Source organism: Galeopterus variegatus, unplaced genomic scaffold, assembly GCF_000696425.1.
Source record: "Galeopterus variegatus unplaced genomic scaffold, G_variegatus-3.0.2 Scaffold1466, whole genome shotgun sequence".
Taxonomy (NCBI): Eukaryota; Metazoa; Chordata; class Mammalia; order Dermoptera; family Cynocephalidae; genus Galeopterus; species Galeopterus variegatus.
This window is the reverse complement of record NW_007727577.1, coordinates 277,442-292,001: the sequence shown is the minus strand read 5'-3', so window position 1 is coordinate 292,001 and position 14,560 is coordinate 277,442. Positions and strand designations below refer to the sequence as shown.

At 56.3% G+C, this 14,560-nt stretch overlaps 1 protein-coding gene across 2 annotated transcripts in view; it reads left to right on the top strand.

The window, feature by feature from the left end:
* SEPT9 (septin 9) overlaps window positions 1-14,560 on the top strand; it is a 169,641-nt gene that overhangs the window by 64,380 nt on the left and 90,701 nt on the right. For both annotated transcript variants that reach the window (XM_008577239.1, XM_008577238.1), the window contains exon 2: window positions 9,555-10,199. In XM_008577239.1, the coding sequence (XP_008575461.1) occupies window positions 9,555-10,199 (645 nt within the window). The remainder of the gene's footprint in view (window positions 1-9,554; window positions 10,200-14,560) is intronic.

Genomic DNA, 14,560 nt, shown 5'->3' with positions numbered 1-14,560 from the left:
ACCCTCAAACAGGGTTGCTCTAATAGGAGCAGCCTGTCGGAAGAGCGGCCGGTGGCCCCATCCTGGGCCAGGAGCTTCTTCCCCTTATCTACCCCACATCTCTTGGCATGCAGCTTAGTAAGCCCACTTTCCCTGTCCTGCTCCTAGTGGAGGCAACCAATAGATGGAGCATTCAAAGACGGGGAACAGACCACAGCTTCGCAGCCCATTGTGCCAGATGCACCCATGTTGCTATAAGTTTAACTGAGTAAAGAAGAAAGGAAGTCCAGTATCTTAGAGTGACTTTAAAGTCTGCCTGGAATGACCCTCCAGCCGCCAGTGCTCGGGGCATGAGGAGGATGGCAGGGGCAAGTGCAGAGAGCACTTTCATCCCAGGAGTGGTTCCCTCCGGGAGGCCGGGCCAGCTTTCCAAGAAGACACCAAAGGCCCCAGGACTGTGGCTTCTTTGCAGCATTTCCTGTGGTCCCGGTTCTACTCTGTAAATAGATATTTCTTGAAGGAGAAGCCACCATGTGGCTATGATGGTGCCTGTCGCGACTGCGAGGTGGCTTCCAACCCAAGTCCTTTCTCTGGTGGAGGCTAACATCCACCATGGGTAGGGCGATCACATAACTTACTGTCCCAATGGGGACACTTGGGAGTGAAAGGGGTGCCTAGAATGATTACAGTGGCGTGAGTTGGGACCCTCCCAGGAGGGCTGGACATGTGGGTACTTTGACCCAGGGTAGACATGGGGCAATCTCTGTGGCTGGCCGGGCCCAGGTGGCAGAAGGGACCACTGTGGCAAGGAATTTGCCAGCCTGAAAGCCAGTGTAAGCTGGTGGGCAGATGGGGGCCAGGGGCGCTTAGTGGGTAGATGGGGGCTGAGGACGCTGAGGCTCCTTCCTGCCAGGCTAGACCGACCCCAGGGCCCGCGCGTCCCATTCTCAGAACTGGTGAATCAGCGGCGGGAAGTGGCTTCCAAATTGGCAGATGCTTAAGAAGCTGAACTGAGTGACCGCAGCCGGGTCAGGACTCCTCCCTTTCTTTTCTGGGTCCCACTGGGGCATTCATTTCCTGGGGCTGCTGTCACAACGTTCCACAGGTTGGGGAGCTTACAACAGTAGAAATTTACCCTCTCACCACACTGGAGGCCAGAGTCTAAAATCAAGGTGCCAGCAGGGTTGGTTCCTTCTGGAAATCCTGAGGACAATCTGTCCAGGCCTCTTCCAGCTCTGGGGGTGGCCAGCAGTCCTTGCGTTCCTGGCTTGTAGACGCGTCAGTCGCATCTTTGTCTCCGTCCTCACATGGCCTCTGCCCGTGCCTCTGTGTGTATTTCTCCTTTTCTGTCTTTTGCAAGGACAGTCATCACTGGATTTACGGCCCACCTTAATCCTGGATGGTTTCCTCCCGAGATGCTTACCTTCATTACACCTGTGAAGATCGCCTTTCAAAATAAGATCACATTCACAGGTCCCAGGAGTTAGGATGTAGGAGTCATTTTGGGGGACTCTATTCAACCGGCTACATTGGTACCAGTGTCCTTTGTGGACACTGTAATGGATTCTGGAAGGCCCTTGTGAAGGAACCTGATAGATAGGACTTGCTGTTCACTCTGGATGGATTAGGTTGTATGGCGGGGTTTGGGGAAAGGTGCGGGTTGGGAGCCAGGGCTAGTTCAGCCCGTGGTCTGGCTTGCCAGGCCAATAGAGAACTTTTTCCAGGGAGAAAGTAACATAATGAAGTTGGGGAGTAAGAGAAGGTCTGGAGTCCCCAGGGCCAGCTATTGACTGCAGCTGTCACTGGGCTGCCTTCCCATTCTTGCCCTGCCTTGAGGGGAGGGGGTGCCCCACTCCATTTCAGGGAGAAATGCTGTGGTGGAGGGTACCCTGTGCAGTGGGCTCCTCCTGCAGCTTGGGGGGCAGGGGGCTTTTTACTTCCCTTGGCTTCATCTGGGAAATCCAGGCCCGGGCATCTCACGTGTCACACATCAGTCCTGCTTATTCTCACATCCTCATTCCAGAGTGGGCCAGGCCTCCTGGTGGGGTCCGTGATGAGCAGGAAGGACCCCTGGAGTGCCTGCGTCTTCCAGGCTCAGGGGCACCAGAGGCAGAGAGAAAGCAGCCTCCTTCCAACACTGGCAGCAGAGACCCCAGAATTGATCTGAATGGGGCAGGGTGACTTCTCCGTTTTTACCTTGGTCTCAGTGACCTCCCTTGACTCTTCCCAGGGTGCCAGAGACCCCCTGGCGACTTCAAAGTTCTCGAAGACATGCTGACTCTCCCTGCACCTCCACCCAGGGAAGGTGGAAATGGTTCAGCCTTTCCCTCCTTGTCCAGGGGGCACAGTTTGGACCCTTGGTAAGCTTGTGTAGGTCCTGAAATGCAAGCCTGTGCGTGGTTGGAGAGACGGAGCAGGTGCCGTGTGGTCCATGCCCCCAAACCCTGGGCTTCGGCCCATAAACCACGTGTACAGATAAGCCCAGGGCCATCAGAGCCCTTGGCCACCACACTGGCCTCCTGATCCCGAGCTGGAGACTTTGGCAGAACGGGCTAGCATTAGGGCCGGTATTAGAGTCGGTCAGGTCAGCCAGGCCTAGTCTTGGGGAAGGTGGGGGTCGGGGGTGTGTGTGGAGCAGAGGACCATGGGCTTCGGGTGCCAGCCTTGTATTTTCTTTCCTTCCCAGACCCTGGGCTGCTGTGGAGGGGTCTGGCTGTGACTCTAAGGAGAGAGCGCTTCCTCAGTCCTTGTTTGGACTCCGCCTTCTGTCTTGTTGTTAAACAAACGTGATCCTCTGTGGGGACCCAAGGGACTGGTCTCAGCTGACAAGTCTGTATGCTGCGCTCAGCTCTGCTGCGTCTGTCCATTCTTAAGCTCTTCCTTTGGACTGTTCTGCTTCCTGAGAACATTTCCCTCCCCGCCACCCCATCTATGTCCCTCCACGCATTCTCAAGACCCTGGCCCTAGCAGCCAGGGGTGTCCCTCCAGAAGCAGATCCTGAGGTGAAGATTCATGTGGGAGGTGACCCCTGGTGGTCCATGAGTGTGGGAATGAGACAGGGAGGGAAGACCACCAGCAAAGCTCATCAGGTACATTGTGGCCGGGGGCAGCTGCACTGGGAGGCTGCAGGCCATGCACCCCCGAGTTGTCCCATCTGGGGCAGGCCAAGGGGGCTGGGGTGTTTACACTCCAGTTCTTGGAGTCCCTTATCTGCAGTTGTTAACTTGGGGACCAGGTGGCTGCCAGGAAAGGCCCTGGCCAGAGAGGCAGGTACAGACCATGTGAAGTCAGGTGTGTGTGACTGACAGCGATAAGGCTAGTGCAGGTGGGGTGGCACCAACAGGGTGTGCACTCAGCAGGCAGTAATTACACCATCAGCAGCGATTGCTATGTGCTGTACTGCACCTGCACCGGTGCTACCTCAGGGTCCCGTTAACTCCGATGCCATATGACAGGTGAGGACGCTGAGGCTCAGAGAAGTTTATTGGTCCTATCGCTCTCCTGTTTGGGTCTCCCCTTGGCCCTGAAAAAAGAGCACGGTCTGCATCAGGCTGCAGGCCCCATGCCATCCAGCACAGGACCGTCCTTCAGCTCCTCAGAGACACAGGGTCCTTGCTCTGCACCAGCTCTGCAGGCATCCCCTGACCCGCAGGGCAGGTCTTGCTTTTGTGGCATTGGGTTCCTTTCCTTTGAAGGATTTGTCGTTTTAATGACTAGCCGATTTGGGCTGGATTCTTCTTGTCTTCCCTGCTGCACTGGAGGTGCCAGGAGGGAGCCAGATTGTCATCGCTGAGCTGCCCTGGCCTGGATAAGAAGGATGGAGGTGCCCTCACAGCCAGACCCAGCTCTGCCAAGGCCATGGCCCTGCCCTTGCACAGAGCAAGGGTCTGTGTCAAGGCCTGGCTCTCACAGGCCTTGAGAATGAGGCAGGCTGCGTCCAGCTGAGCCCACTGGTCACACGCTCAGGGACTTGAGCTCCATAGACCTGAAAGGTTGTGCGCATTTACCTGTCAAGTGGGGTTTTCCTGTGGCCTCTTCCTGCAGGCTCAGGGCAGGGAACAGGGAGGTGCCTCTCTACCTCCCTGATGTCATCTCTCTGGGTTCCCAGGGACCAGACCCTGGCTCCTAGGTGGCCACCATTTCCTCAGGGACAGAACCTGCTTTGCTGCTGCTCCGAAGAGACTCAGTCTGACCAGGGCTGGTGTTCCTGGAGCCTGCGCTGGGCTGGGTCCACGTTGCTACTTCCTGCAAGAGCTGTACATGGATTTGTTTTGAACTTGGTCTCTAGCATCTCTTTGCATGACATTTGTCCCAGGCTGCAGCAGAGTTTTGTGGCTCTCGTGGTATCCCCTCCCCAGACGGAGGCCCAATGATATGTGCACCAGGAAGTGCTCGATCTAGTTTCAGGAGCTGGGAGAGGCTTGCTGGGCAGCCTGCGGTCAGAGCAGGGGCCTTAACAATGGTCCCTTGTGTGTGGCACATTCCTCCCTAAGCAGGCCCAGATCCAGGCTGCTCCTGCTGAGAACCCCCATGGGCACAGATGAGGGAGGGTTTGCATCTGGAGGGAGGCCACTCTGGCCTCTTTGTGCAGCAGCTGAGACTGTAGGTGCTTGATGGGCAGGAGAGGGCCGGTGTCCAGCCTGGGCTTTGGGAAAGAAATGAAAAGTTTCCTGGGAGTGGGGACGGGCCAGCACGCAGCTGTCCACACCCTCCTGCTTATTCCCAGCAAGGTGCGTTTTGTAAACCATGTTCATGCTTTCATCCCCTGAAAATATTAAGTGACCCACACGTTGTGTAGGCATCAGTACAAGGCAGAGAAGTGTCGTGAGCCCCACCGCAGTTCCATCTGCGAGGGTGCGAGCGTGCGTGCGTGCAAACTGCATGTGTGTGTGTGTGAGATGGAATTAGGATCTTTGTGTACATCTTGTAGCCTGCTATTTTTACTTAATATTCTCAGCATTTGTCATCTTCAGAAATGTGATTTTGATGACTGTGCGGGACTTCGGCATATGGGTTTAGAAAACTACATAAATCCGAATTGTTTCCAGTGTTTGTGACTTTAATGCTGATGCAAACATCCTCGTACATAAATCTTTCTGTACTTCTGAGTAGTTCCTTGGGATAAACTCCCAGAAGTGGGCCAAGGTGCGTGAACTGTCTTCAGGCTTTCGGTGCGAGCGGAGGAGGGAGGGAGCGGAGAAGGGCCGGGTCTTTGGGGAGTGGGCGAGGTCTGAGCCTGGCTTTGGGGGGGTCTTGAATTCACAGAGAGGCGGGCAGAAGTGGGCACCTCCTGCCCTAGGGGCTGGAGGATGGCACTGCTTTCCTTCTCAGTGGCAGTGTGGGGACCCTCCCAATGCAACCTGGCCCACATTCGTCTGATACCATGCAGCAGTCCAGCCTGTGATGTCCCACTGGGGATCTCTTGGGTTGTGCTGACTCCCTGCAGACAGAAGAGGAAGCCGCCAGTGCTGCTCCCACCATGCTGATCCAGTGAATGGCCACTCTTCTGTCCCGTCGGTCCCTCGGATCTGATGTGTGGTCACTCAGGGGTCTCAAATCTGCAAAATGACAAGCTCATGAACACTCTCGTTTGCTTCTATGGCCACATGCAGACACCCCGTGGCTGCCTCTACCTCCCCAGGGAAGGGGGACAGATGAGCACAGTGAAAAACACCTGGCAGGTTATGCACTTCCCTGTGGGGGTGGCAGAGGGGTGTTTCCTGGGAGGTTTTCACATTGGGAAGGGAGGGGTGAGTGCTGGACCCCTGGCAGATTTTTAGGACCCTGATGGGTGAAGGAGATGCCAGAGGACTGTCCTGCCAGCCTCGTGACAAGCTCTCCTAATTTTTCCCAGCTGAGTGTTCCTCACCACGTCCTTTATGGGGAGGCTGCTGCCTGTGGTGCGTCCCTTGAAAAGCTCGCCTTAGAAAACGATCCTGTTTCATTGCCAGATGTTCCGGTGTAGATCTAGAGCAAGGTTACTCCCCTGGTGGTGTCTCCCACTATTTGGGGTTTTTGTGTGATTCCAGAGAAGGGAAAGGAGGCAGCTGTCCCACCCCTGGGCTTGCAGGCAGCAGCTCTGCAGCCTGGGCCATGCTTCCATTGACCCACAATTGGCTGCTTGTTGAGTGCAGGAGAAGGATTGGGGCTGGGTAGAGAGGAGGTGGCAATACCAGCAGGAAGGGCCCTGGATGGCCCTGCAGCCCAGAGGATTCATCTTTCCAGGGGTCCTGTGGTAGAGTCCTGTGCTGCCTGACAAATTACCGGAAACTGGGTAGCTTGACAACACAACTTTAGTTTCTCATGGTACTGGAGGCCAAAAGTCTGAAATCAAGGTGTCAGGAGGGCCACGTTCCCTCTGAGGGCTCCAGGGGAGGATCCGGCCTGGCCTCTTCCAGCATCTGGTGGCCCCAGGTGTTCCTTTACTCAGGAAGCATCACTCTAGTCTTTGCTTCTGTGGTCACATGGTCTCTTCTGTGTGTCTCCGTGTCTCAAAGATTTGTTCCAGAATGATCTGTGAGTGCGTGCCGGTCTGGTTCCCTCTGCCTTTCTCTTATAAGGATATGTGTCATTGGATTTAGGGCCCATCCTAAATCCAAGAGGGTCTCATCTCAGGCTCTTTAGCTTGATTACATCCAAAAGACCCTTTTTCTAAATAAGGTCACATTCACAGGTTCTGGGGGTTAGGACTTGGGCACATCTTTCTGGGGGCCACTATTCAACCCACCACAGAGCCTTTGAGGAAAGTGGCGCTTCTCCAGCTGAAATGGGGATGAAGACCCCGTGCTTCTCTGTTCTGAGGCCCATTCTCTGGGGTCTCCATTGGGGCTCTGTGCCAACGGTTAAAAACCTGTGATCCAGCCTTTACTAAGTTTTCTAGAAGCACCTGAGGCCCGGTGAAGGGATGTGGTGTACTGAGCAATCCCTGTCCTGATGGCGGGTGGGCTCATCGGCGGGAAAAACCCCTGCTCTCTGGGAGCACAGGACTGTGTGGATGGGGTGGTGCCGGACAGCAAACACATAGATAAAAGAGCCAGACGATAGGCACAAAGGTCATTTAGGGGCGGGGGAGAGGGACACGTGACATATGCCATGAAGAGACACAAAGTATCCAAAGACAGGAGGGTGACAGATAGGGACGCGTGTGCATGTGCATTTTGCATAGACAGATGAAGTGATGAGGAGAGGGGCCAGTTTCAGTTCTGGAATGATCTGCGAGTGTCCGCCAGTCTTGGCTTGAATTCATCGCCGCATCTGGACTTTAGACTCAACTGTAAGCTTGAATCAGGGAGGGCTTTGCCTTGCAGGGTCTTAAATCAGGAATTGGCAATTGGGGCCTCTTCAAATGGGGCCACAGACCTCACTAGGACTCCATGGGAAGGTCTTATTCTCTTGGGGCAAACCTGGGGAACGGTCTTCACCTGTCTAGTTTCTATTCTTCAACTTGGCTTTGAGGAACTAGGACTCAGAAGGACCTTCCTCTAGAGAGCTCATAAGAGAGAGTGCACATCTGGGGACAGTTTGGACAGTGCTCTCGAGGCAGAAGGATAGACCAGATGACCTCAGGAGGACAGAGTTCTGGGCATTGAGCTTTGGACTCTCTGGCCGGTGTAAGCAGGTACTTAGCCCTTCCTCAGGGCCCCTCGGGCTTCTGCAGAACAAGACCAGGCAGTTTGCACACAGGGTGTGCCTCAGTTGATAGCCCTGGTGAGGTGCAGAGATGTACCGAGTCGGGATCCCAGAGCTGGCCTGTCCCCGACTCCAAGGTTCAGGATCCTGTGTCCTGTGGCCACATTATCAACCAGAGGTCCCTGGCTGGGCCACAGGAGGATGCAGCCTGCAGATGTGACTTTGGTTGTAGTGTTTTCTAAAAGGGCTTGTTTTGCTTTGTGCCAGCATTTAAACACCAAGAGGAATATAAAAATTGAGATTTCTAGACTCTCTTGAGAAGTCAGAAGCTCTGGCCACTTTGGGCCTGCGTTCCTTCCGGGCAGTGATGGAGCTAAGCATCAGGGGTCTCCCCGAGACAGGACCTTGACTTGCCAGGTCCTGGAATCCACACAGCTCCCCGCCAGCCACACCTGCCACTCTGCAGGCATCTACTGTCCCTGCTTGGCCTCTGTGGACGGTTGAGCTCAGCAATCCAGGGTTGTCCCCTCCTCTGTCCACCCAGAAGGAGGAGTATCCGGACTTAGAGGAGGGTCCCCACAGGAGTGCCATGTCTGGGCAGCCGGTAGTTCAGGCAGCCATGTGTCAGAACCTGGGCCTCCCCTGCGTCTCCCCTCCCCAGCACTTAAGAGCACATACTCCTTGGCCATCAACCCACTCAGCCACCTGCTACCCTCTGGTCCTCAAAGGGAAGTACTGTCCACTTTGAAAAGATGAGAGCTGTGTTTGCATTTGGAGGAAAGCAGACTGGAGGGAGGGGCCCCGAAGAACTGTTGCTGGGGGCTGGGAACCAGTTGTCCCTTTTCCCTGTGGGCAAGGGGAGGAAATGGTGGGGTCCATGAGATCCTGAGCTCTGGGGGCTGGTGAGGCAGGGAGGAGGTTGGGGGTGACACTGTGGGTTGCTGAGGGCTGTGCCGTGGGCCTGGCCCAGGGAAGGAGCTGGCGAAGGTCCCTGCCACGTGGGCCCCTTCCTGCTCGGGTCTTTATAACCCGGAGCAGCTGGTTCTCGTTTGGAGTGCAGTTGCAGGGACTGTGGGATAGCAGCTTCCCAGGGAGCAGGCCCCGGCGGAGATGGCAGGATGGCTGGGTGGAAGCGCTGGGCTGCAGAGTGGGAGTCAGGTGGCCAGTGTCCCTGCATGGGCCCACGGTGTAGGACGAGAAGGTGCAGAAGAGGGTGAGGACTGGGACCATGTCGGGGAACTGGAGTACCCAGTGGGTAGAACCTTGGGCTTTGGCATCAGACAGACCTCAAGTCTGGCTCTGCCACTCACGCTCCTTGCTGTCAGGCACATTGCTTAAGCACCTGTGCCTTGGTTTCCCCATTGGTACCAGGGGAAAATGGTATTCTTTATATCACAGGGTTATTGGGGGGAGTAAATGCGACTGAGCACTGTGAGCCCAGCACCTTGCCTGTAGTAGAGGTTCCACTGTAAGATGCTGGTGATGTCACTGATATGATGGCATACCTGTTGTGACTCTGGTTGTGGTTGTGGCCATTACTGGGGATGTGTTTCCCCTGCAGCTGATGGTGCTGGTGTGTTTGCTGGCGGTGTCTGGGTATGTGCCTTGGGTGGAGGTGAGGAGTCAGAACATTCTCATATAGACGTAGCTGGAGGGGGAGGCCATGCATTCCACACTGGGGCCATGGCAGACAGCGGAGTGGCTGGCGTCCCCCACGCACCAGCCTTTCTCTCTCCCCCAGAACTCATGATTGCTGGGGCTTCAGCGAGTCCTCTAGAGTGGGGCTGTCCCTTTTTCTGGTTGAGATCTGAAGGGCGGGGGCGTCTCCAGGGCCCTTGCCGCACCTCCCAGCCAGCTTACCTTCCTATGCTCGTCTTTAGCAGGACACACGCCAGGAGTGTTCTCCAGCCGTCCACTCACCGCATCCTCCCTGCTTTATTTTCCAGCCTTGAAAAGATCTTTTGAGGTCGAGGAGGTCGAGACACCCAACTCCACCCCACCACGGAGGGTCCAGACTCCGCTGCTCCGGGCCACTGTGGCCAGCTCCACCCAGAAATTCCAGGACCTGGGTGTGAAGAACTCAGAGCCCGCTGCCCGCCATGTAGACTCCCTAAGCCAGCGATCCCCCAAGGCTTCCCTGCGGAGGGTCGAGCTCTCGGGGCCCAAGGCAGCCGAGCCCGTGTCACGGCGCACCGAGCTCTCCATTGACATCTCGTCCAAGCAGGTGGAGAGCGCGGGCCCCACCGCGCCGTCCCGGTTTGGGCTCAAGAGGGCCGACGTGCTGGGCCACAAGACGCCAGAGCCGACTCCTCGGAGGACGGAGATCACCATTGTCAAGCCCCAGGAGCCAGCCCACCGGAGGATGGAGCCCCCCACCTCCAAGATCCCCGAGGTGCCTGCCGCCCCCGCTGCCGACACAGCCCCCAAAAGAGTGGAGATCCAGGTGCCCAAACCAGCCGAGGCACCCGCCTCCCCCAGCCTACCCCAGATCCTGGAGAATTCCGAGCCTGCCCCGATGTCTCAGCTGCACAGCAGGCTGGACAACAAGCCCCAGCCCCCTGTGGCCGAGGCCCCACCCAGGAGCCAGGAGGGTGAGTAGTGGAACACCTGGCCTCTGATGCTGTGGGGACTGGGGGTGGGGAGCTGGCCTGGCCCGACCCTGGGAGCAAGAAGCTGAATATTGTGTGTTGTGGGGAGATGCTTCCGTGGAGACTGGAGAAAGATCTGCATGCACGGGTGGGTGTCCAAAGGCTCTCTCTGTCCACTGGGTACCCACCAAGATGCACAAGTGGGACTGGAGTGAGACTTGGAAAGCCTCTCTGGGTTGTCAGGGGACCCCTTTGCTGGTCAACATGGGCTGCAGTGGGACCTTGGCTCTGTAATCCTGGGCGGGAGAGGGCCTGGAAGGCTTGAAGGAGGAGCCGTGCATGGGTCGGGTTTGGGGGGCTTGGGGTGGGCTCTCACACTCTGGAGGCTGCTGAACCTCCATCTGCTGAACCTCCTGGTGGGCCTTCTGGGAGGTGGCTCCTGCTCAGGAGGAACTGCAGGCTGCTTGGAAGTGCCCAGCAGGCGCCAAGGGCTGCAGGCAGCAGGGAAGGGACTCCTGTCCTCCTGAGGTGTGCACTGGAGGGTCTTTCTCTTCTCCTCATCCTCCTCTGTATGCTGAGATTCTCAGGGCTGCTGGAAAGGGGTTCCTGGACCAGGGGGGCCCGTGAAACCTGCACACAGCTTCGTTTGGGGGCGGTGAGGGGAGCAAGGGGTCTCATCGGTGTCCCCGAAGGACTCACACCCAAAGTTGTGCTCACAGGGAGAGCTTGTGGGAAGGTGGTGCCAGTCCTCATGGGATACAGGGCCTGCTTGGGAATGTCAGGGCATGGGGCACTGTTCATGGCTCTTCTCAGAAGGGTGGACCGTGCCCCCAGCAGGGATCTTGGCTCCACAGGGCGGTGTCAAGGTGTCGCTCGGTTATAAGCCTCTTGAGAGCTGGGCCCAGTTGTGGGCACAGGACTTGGAACTCAGTAATTGTTCAACAAGTGTTCTTTGGGTTGGACAAAGAGAACATTTGGGTTTTTTGATCCACCTTTTTTTGATTATTATTTTTGATGGTGGAGAAATACACATAACATAAAATGTACCCCTTTAGCGCTTTTCAAGTACACAGTTCAGTGCCATCAGATGTATTTACATTATTGTGAAGCCATCACCAGCGTTCACTTCCAGAACTTTCCCATCATCCCATACTGAAACTCTGTCCCCATTAGACAATAAATTCCCATCCCTCGCTTCCCCCAGTTCTTGGCAACTCCCATTCTACTTTCTGTCTCTGTGAATCTGACTATTCTGGGGACCTCACATAAGTGGAATTTTACAGTGTCTGTCTTTCCTTGTCTGGCTTATCTCACTCAGCGTCGTATCCTCAGGTTTATCCACGTCGTAGCACGTGTCAGAATTTCCTTTTTTTTTTTTTTTTTTTCCTTTTTGTCTTTTTCCGTGTCCGGCAACGGATCGCAACCCTCAGTGTTGCCCCCGTACCAGACCGGGACCGGCAACGGGATCGCAACCCTCGGCGTTGCCCCCGCACCTCGCTCAGCCAGTGAGCGGGAACCGGTCTGTATGTGGGATCCGAACCCTCGGCGGGAGCGCCGCCGCGCTTCCCAAGCGGCGCACTGTAACAGTGCACCACCAGGCCGGCCCCAGAATTTCCTTTTAATAGCTGCAGAATAGTCCACTGTGTGTTTACCTGGTCATCCATTGACGGACAGTTTGGTCTCTTCCATCTTTCGGCTGGTGTAAATAACGCTGCTATGAACGTGGCTGTGCACATATGTCTTTAGGTCTCTGCTGTCAGTTCTTTTTGATTTTTCTTTTTGAATGAGAGTTTTCCAATGGTCAGTGGGCTTGGGGGCTGGGAGGACTTGGGGGCCTGGGAGGACTTGGGGGCTGGGAGGATTTGGGGGCTGGATGAGGTGGGGGTGGGGATGAGACCAGTGCTCCTCACGCTTTCGTGTGCACATGGAGTGTCTGTGTCCCTGTCAAGCGCACCTTGGACTCAGTGGGGCTGATGGCCTGGGACTCTGCATTTCCTATAGCTCTGGTGGCAGACCACACACTGAGAAACCAGGCACTAGTGGTCCTTTGAAGGTCCCTCCCAGCCCTGGGTGTGTGTGCATCTCTCCCCTCTCTCTCCACTGTGACTCTGCAGAGCCAGCCCACCCCACCCACCCAGACATGGTGACAGTGGTTGCAGGTGGCCATGGTGGTGGGACAAAGGCACGGGTAGTGTTGGATTGGCTGGGAGGCCGTTTCCTCTCCCCACGGTCTTCTCTTGGTCCAGGACCTTTGTTTGACGTGCCACCGGATATGCACCCTCCTGGGATGAGTGTTCACACTCAGTCGAGTCAAACAGGATGTGGTTGGGGAGACGGTCGTCACTGGGCCCCGTCCAGCTCTTGATGACAGCTGGCGCTGGATGCATGAGGGGATGGTCCTGGCTCTGGGGGATGAGCAGGGGATATCACTTGGGGTGGCACCGCCATGGAGATGCACAAGAACGCCTCCCTCCCACGGCAGACACAGCTCACCCCCCACTATGTGCCAGCGTCCTGTGGGCTCTGGCCCCCGGAGCTTGCCAAGCAAGGGCAGCACGGGTGGGTGAGCAGTGGCCGAGCACCAGCAAGAGGGTGGCCGTGGGGGCTTCCCCGGGAGTGGAGGTCTCCACTCGGTTTTGAAGAAGGTGGGATTTAACTAGGCCAGGAAGGGGAGAGAAAGGCATCCCAGTGGAAGCAGCAGCAGCAGTCCAGAACTGTCGGGATCCTGAATCTCCGAGCGGACAGTGGAATTCCCACCTGGAACAGAATGTAAATGTTGGACACTGGTCACGAGCGCAGCACTGACAGCTTCCCAGACCCCGCACCATCTGTCCGGGGGCCCATGCCCGTGGGAGCTCCACGTGGAGCGGTCCATAGACCAACAGGGGGCACAAGGCTGGGCAGAAGAAAGGACAAGGAGAGGTGAGGACGGGGCCACACGAGGGAGGGTGTTCCCAAAATCCCACTGGAGAGGCCTCTCGGGGGCCCCAGGGCTGAGCCCCCACCAGCTCCTGCTCCGAGGCTCCCACTGCTTCTCCATCCTTCCCCTCCTCTGATAATGGCTTGTCCAGTTCCTCTGGACACAGATCCGTTCTCCCTCCACTTTGCTTCCTGCCCATCTTTCCTGCAGACCCGGCACACCCATCCCCTTCCGCCCCTCCATGGGGGGCTGGGCTGGGAGCTCTCAGAGCCCCCAACAGGCCCTGCTCTAACCCCTCTATGTGGCCACCCTGCTCCTTGCACCTGAGATCCAACTGGTATTGCCGGGAGAAAGGATCCAGGAGAAGGGAGCTGCATGCCCTCTGATCGGTTGCTCAGACCTTGGCTTCTGCCTCCAGGAAAGTGTCTTTGCTGTGGCTTATCCCCACCCCAGGGCTGTGGGCATAGGATGGGTTTTCCTGGGGCCCCAGCTGAGTTGCTCTGAGACTGACCTCCCTAAAGCACAGCACTGATGAAATCCATTCCCACCCTGAGCCTTCACTGGTCACTCACCCCAGGACCCTCCATGGCCGAGTCGCTGTCCTGCTCAGCTTGCACCGCCCTGCTGCCCGGCTCCTCCTGCTCTGGTCTTCTCTTGGTCTCCCACAGACCATCTTTCCATGCAATGCCTTTGCCCTGACCTGAACACTGACCCTGCCTCTCTTCACATCACTGCTTTGTCAAACTCCTATGCATCCCTCAAAGCCCAGCCCAGATGGCTCCTCTTTCAGGAAGCCCTGCCACTAGCTGGGAGTAGCCTAACTTCTCTGACTCCCATGCTGTTTTGTATCTTCTTGGGGTAGAATGTCTCATGTTTTGCTTGGGATGTAAGTTATTTGTGTGTGAACCTTCTTTCCTCTGCTAGACATTTTTTTCCTCAACATAGTTTTTCAGATTACAAAAAGTAATAAAGTACCCTTTCTTTATTTTTATTTATTTATTTACTTTTTTCCTTTTTGTCTTTTTTACTGACCGGTACGGGATCTCAACCCTCGGTGTCGCGCCCGTACCGGGGACCGGCAACGGGATCGCAACCCTCGGTGTTGTGCCCGCGCCGTGCTCAGCCAGTGAGCGGGAACCGGTCTCCACATGGGATCCGAACCCTCGGCGGGAGTGCTGCCGCGCTCCCAAGCAGCACACTCTCCAGTGCGCCACTGGGCCAGCCCAGTACCCTTTATTTATTTATTTTTATTTTTATTTTTTTTTCCTTTTTTTTTTGTCTTTTTTCGTGTCCAGCAACGGATTGCAACCCTCAGTGTCGCGCCCGTACCAGACCGGGACCGGCAACGGGATCGCAACCTTCAGTGCTGCACCTGCACCTCGCTCGGCCAGTGAGCGGGAACCGGTCTGTATGTGGGATCCGAACCTTCGGCGGGAGCGCCGCA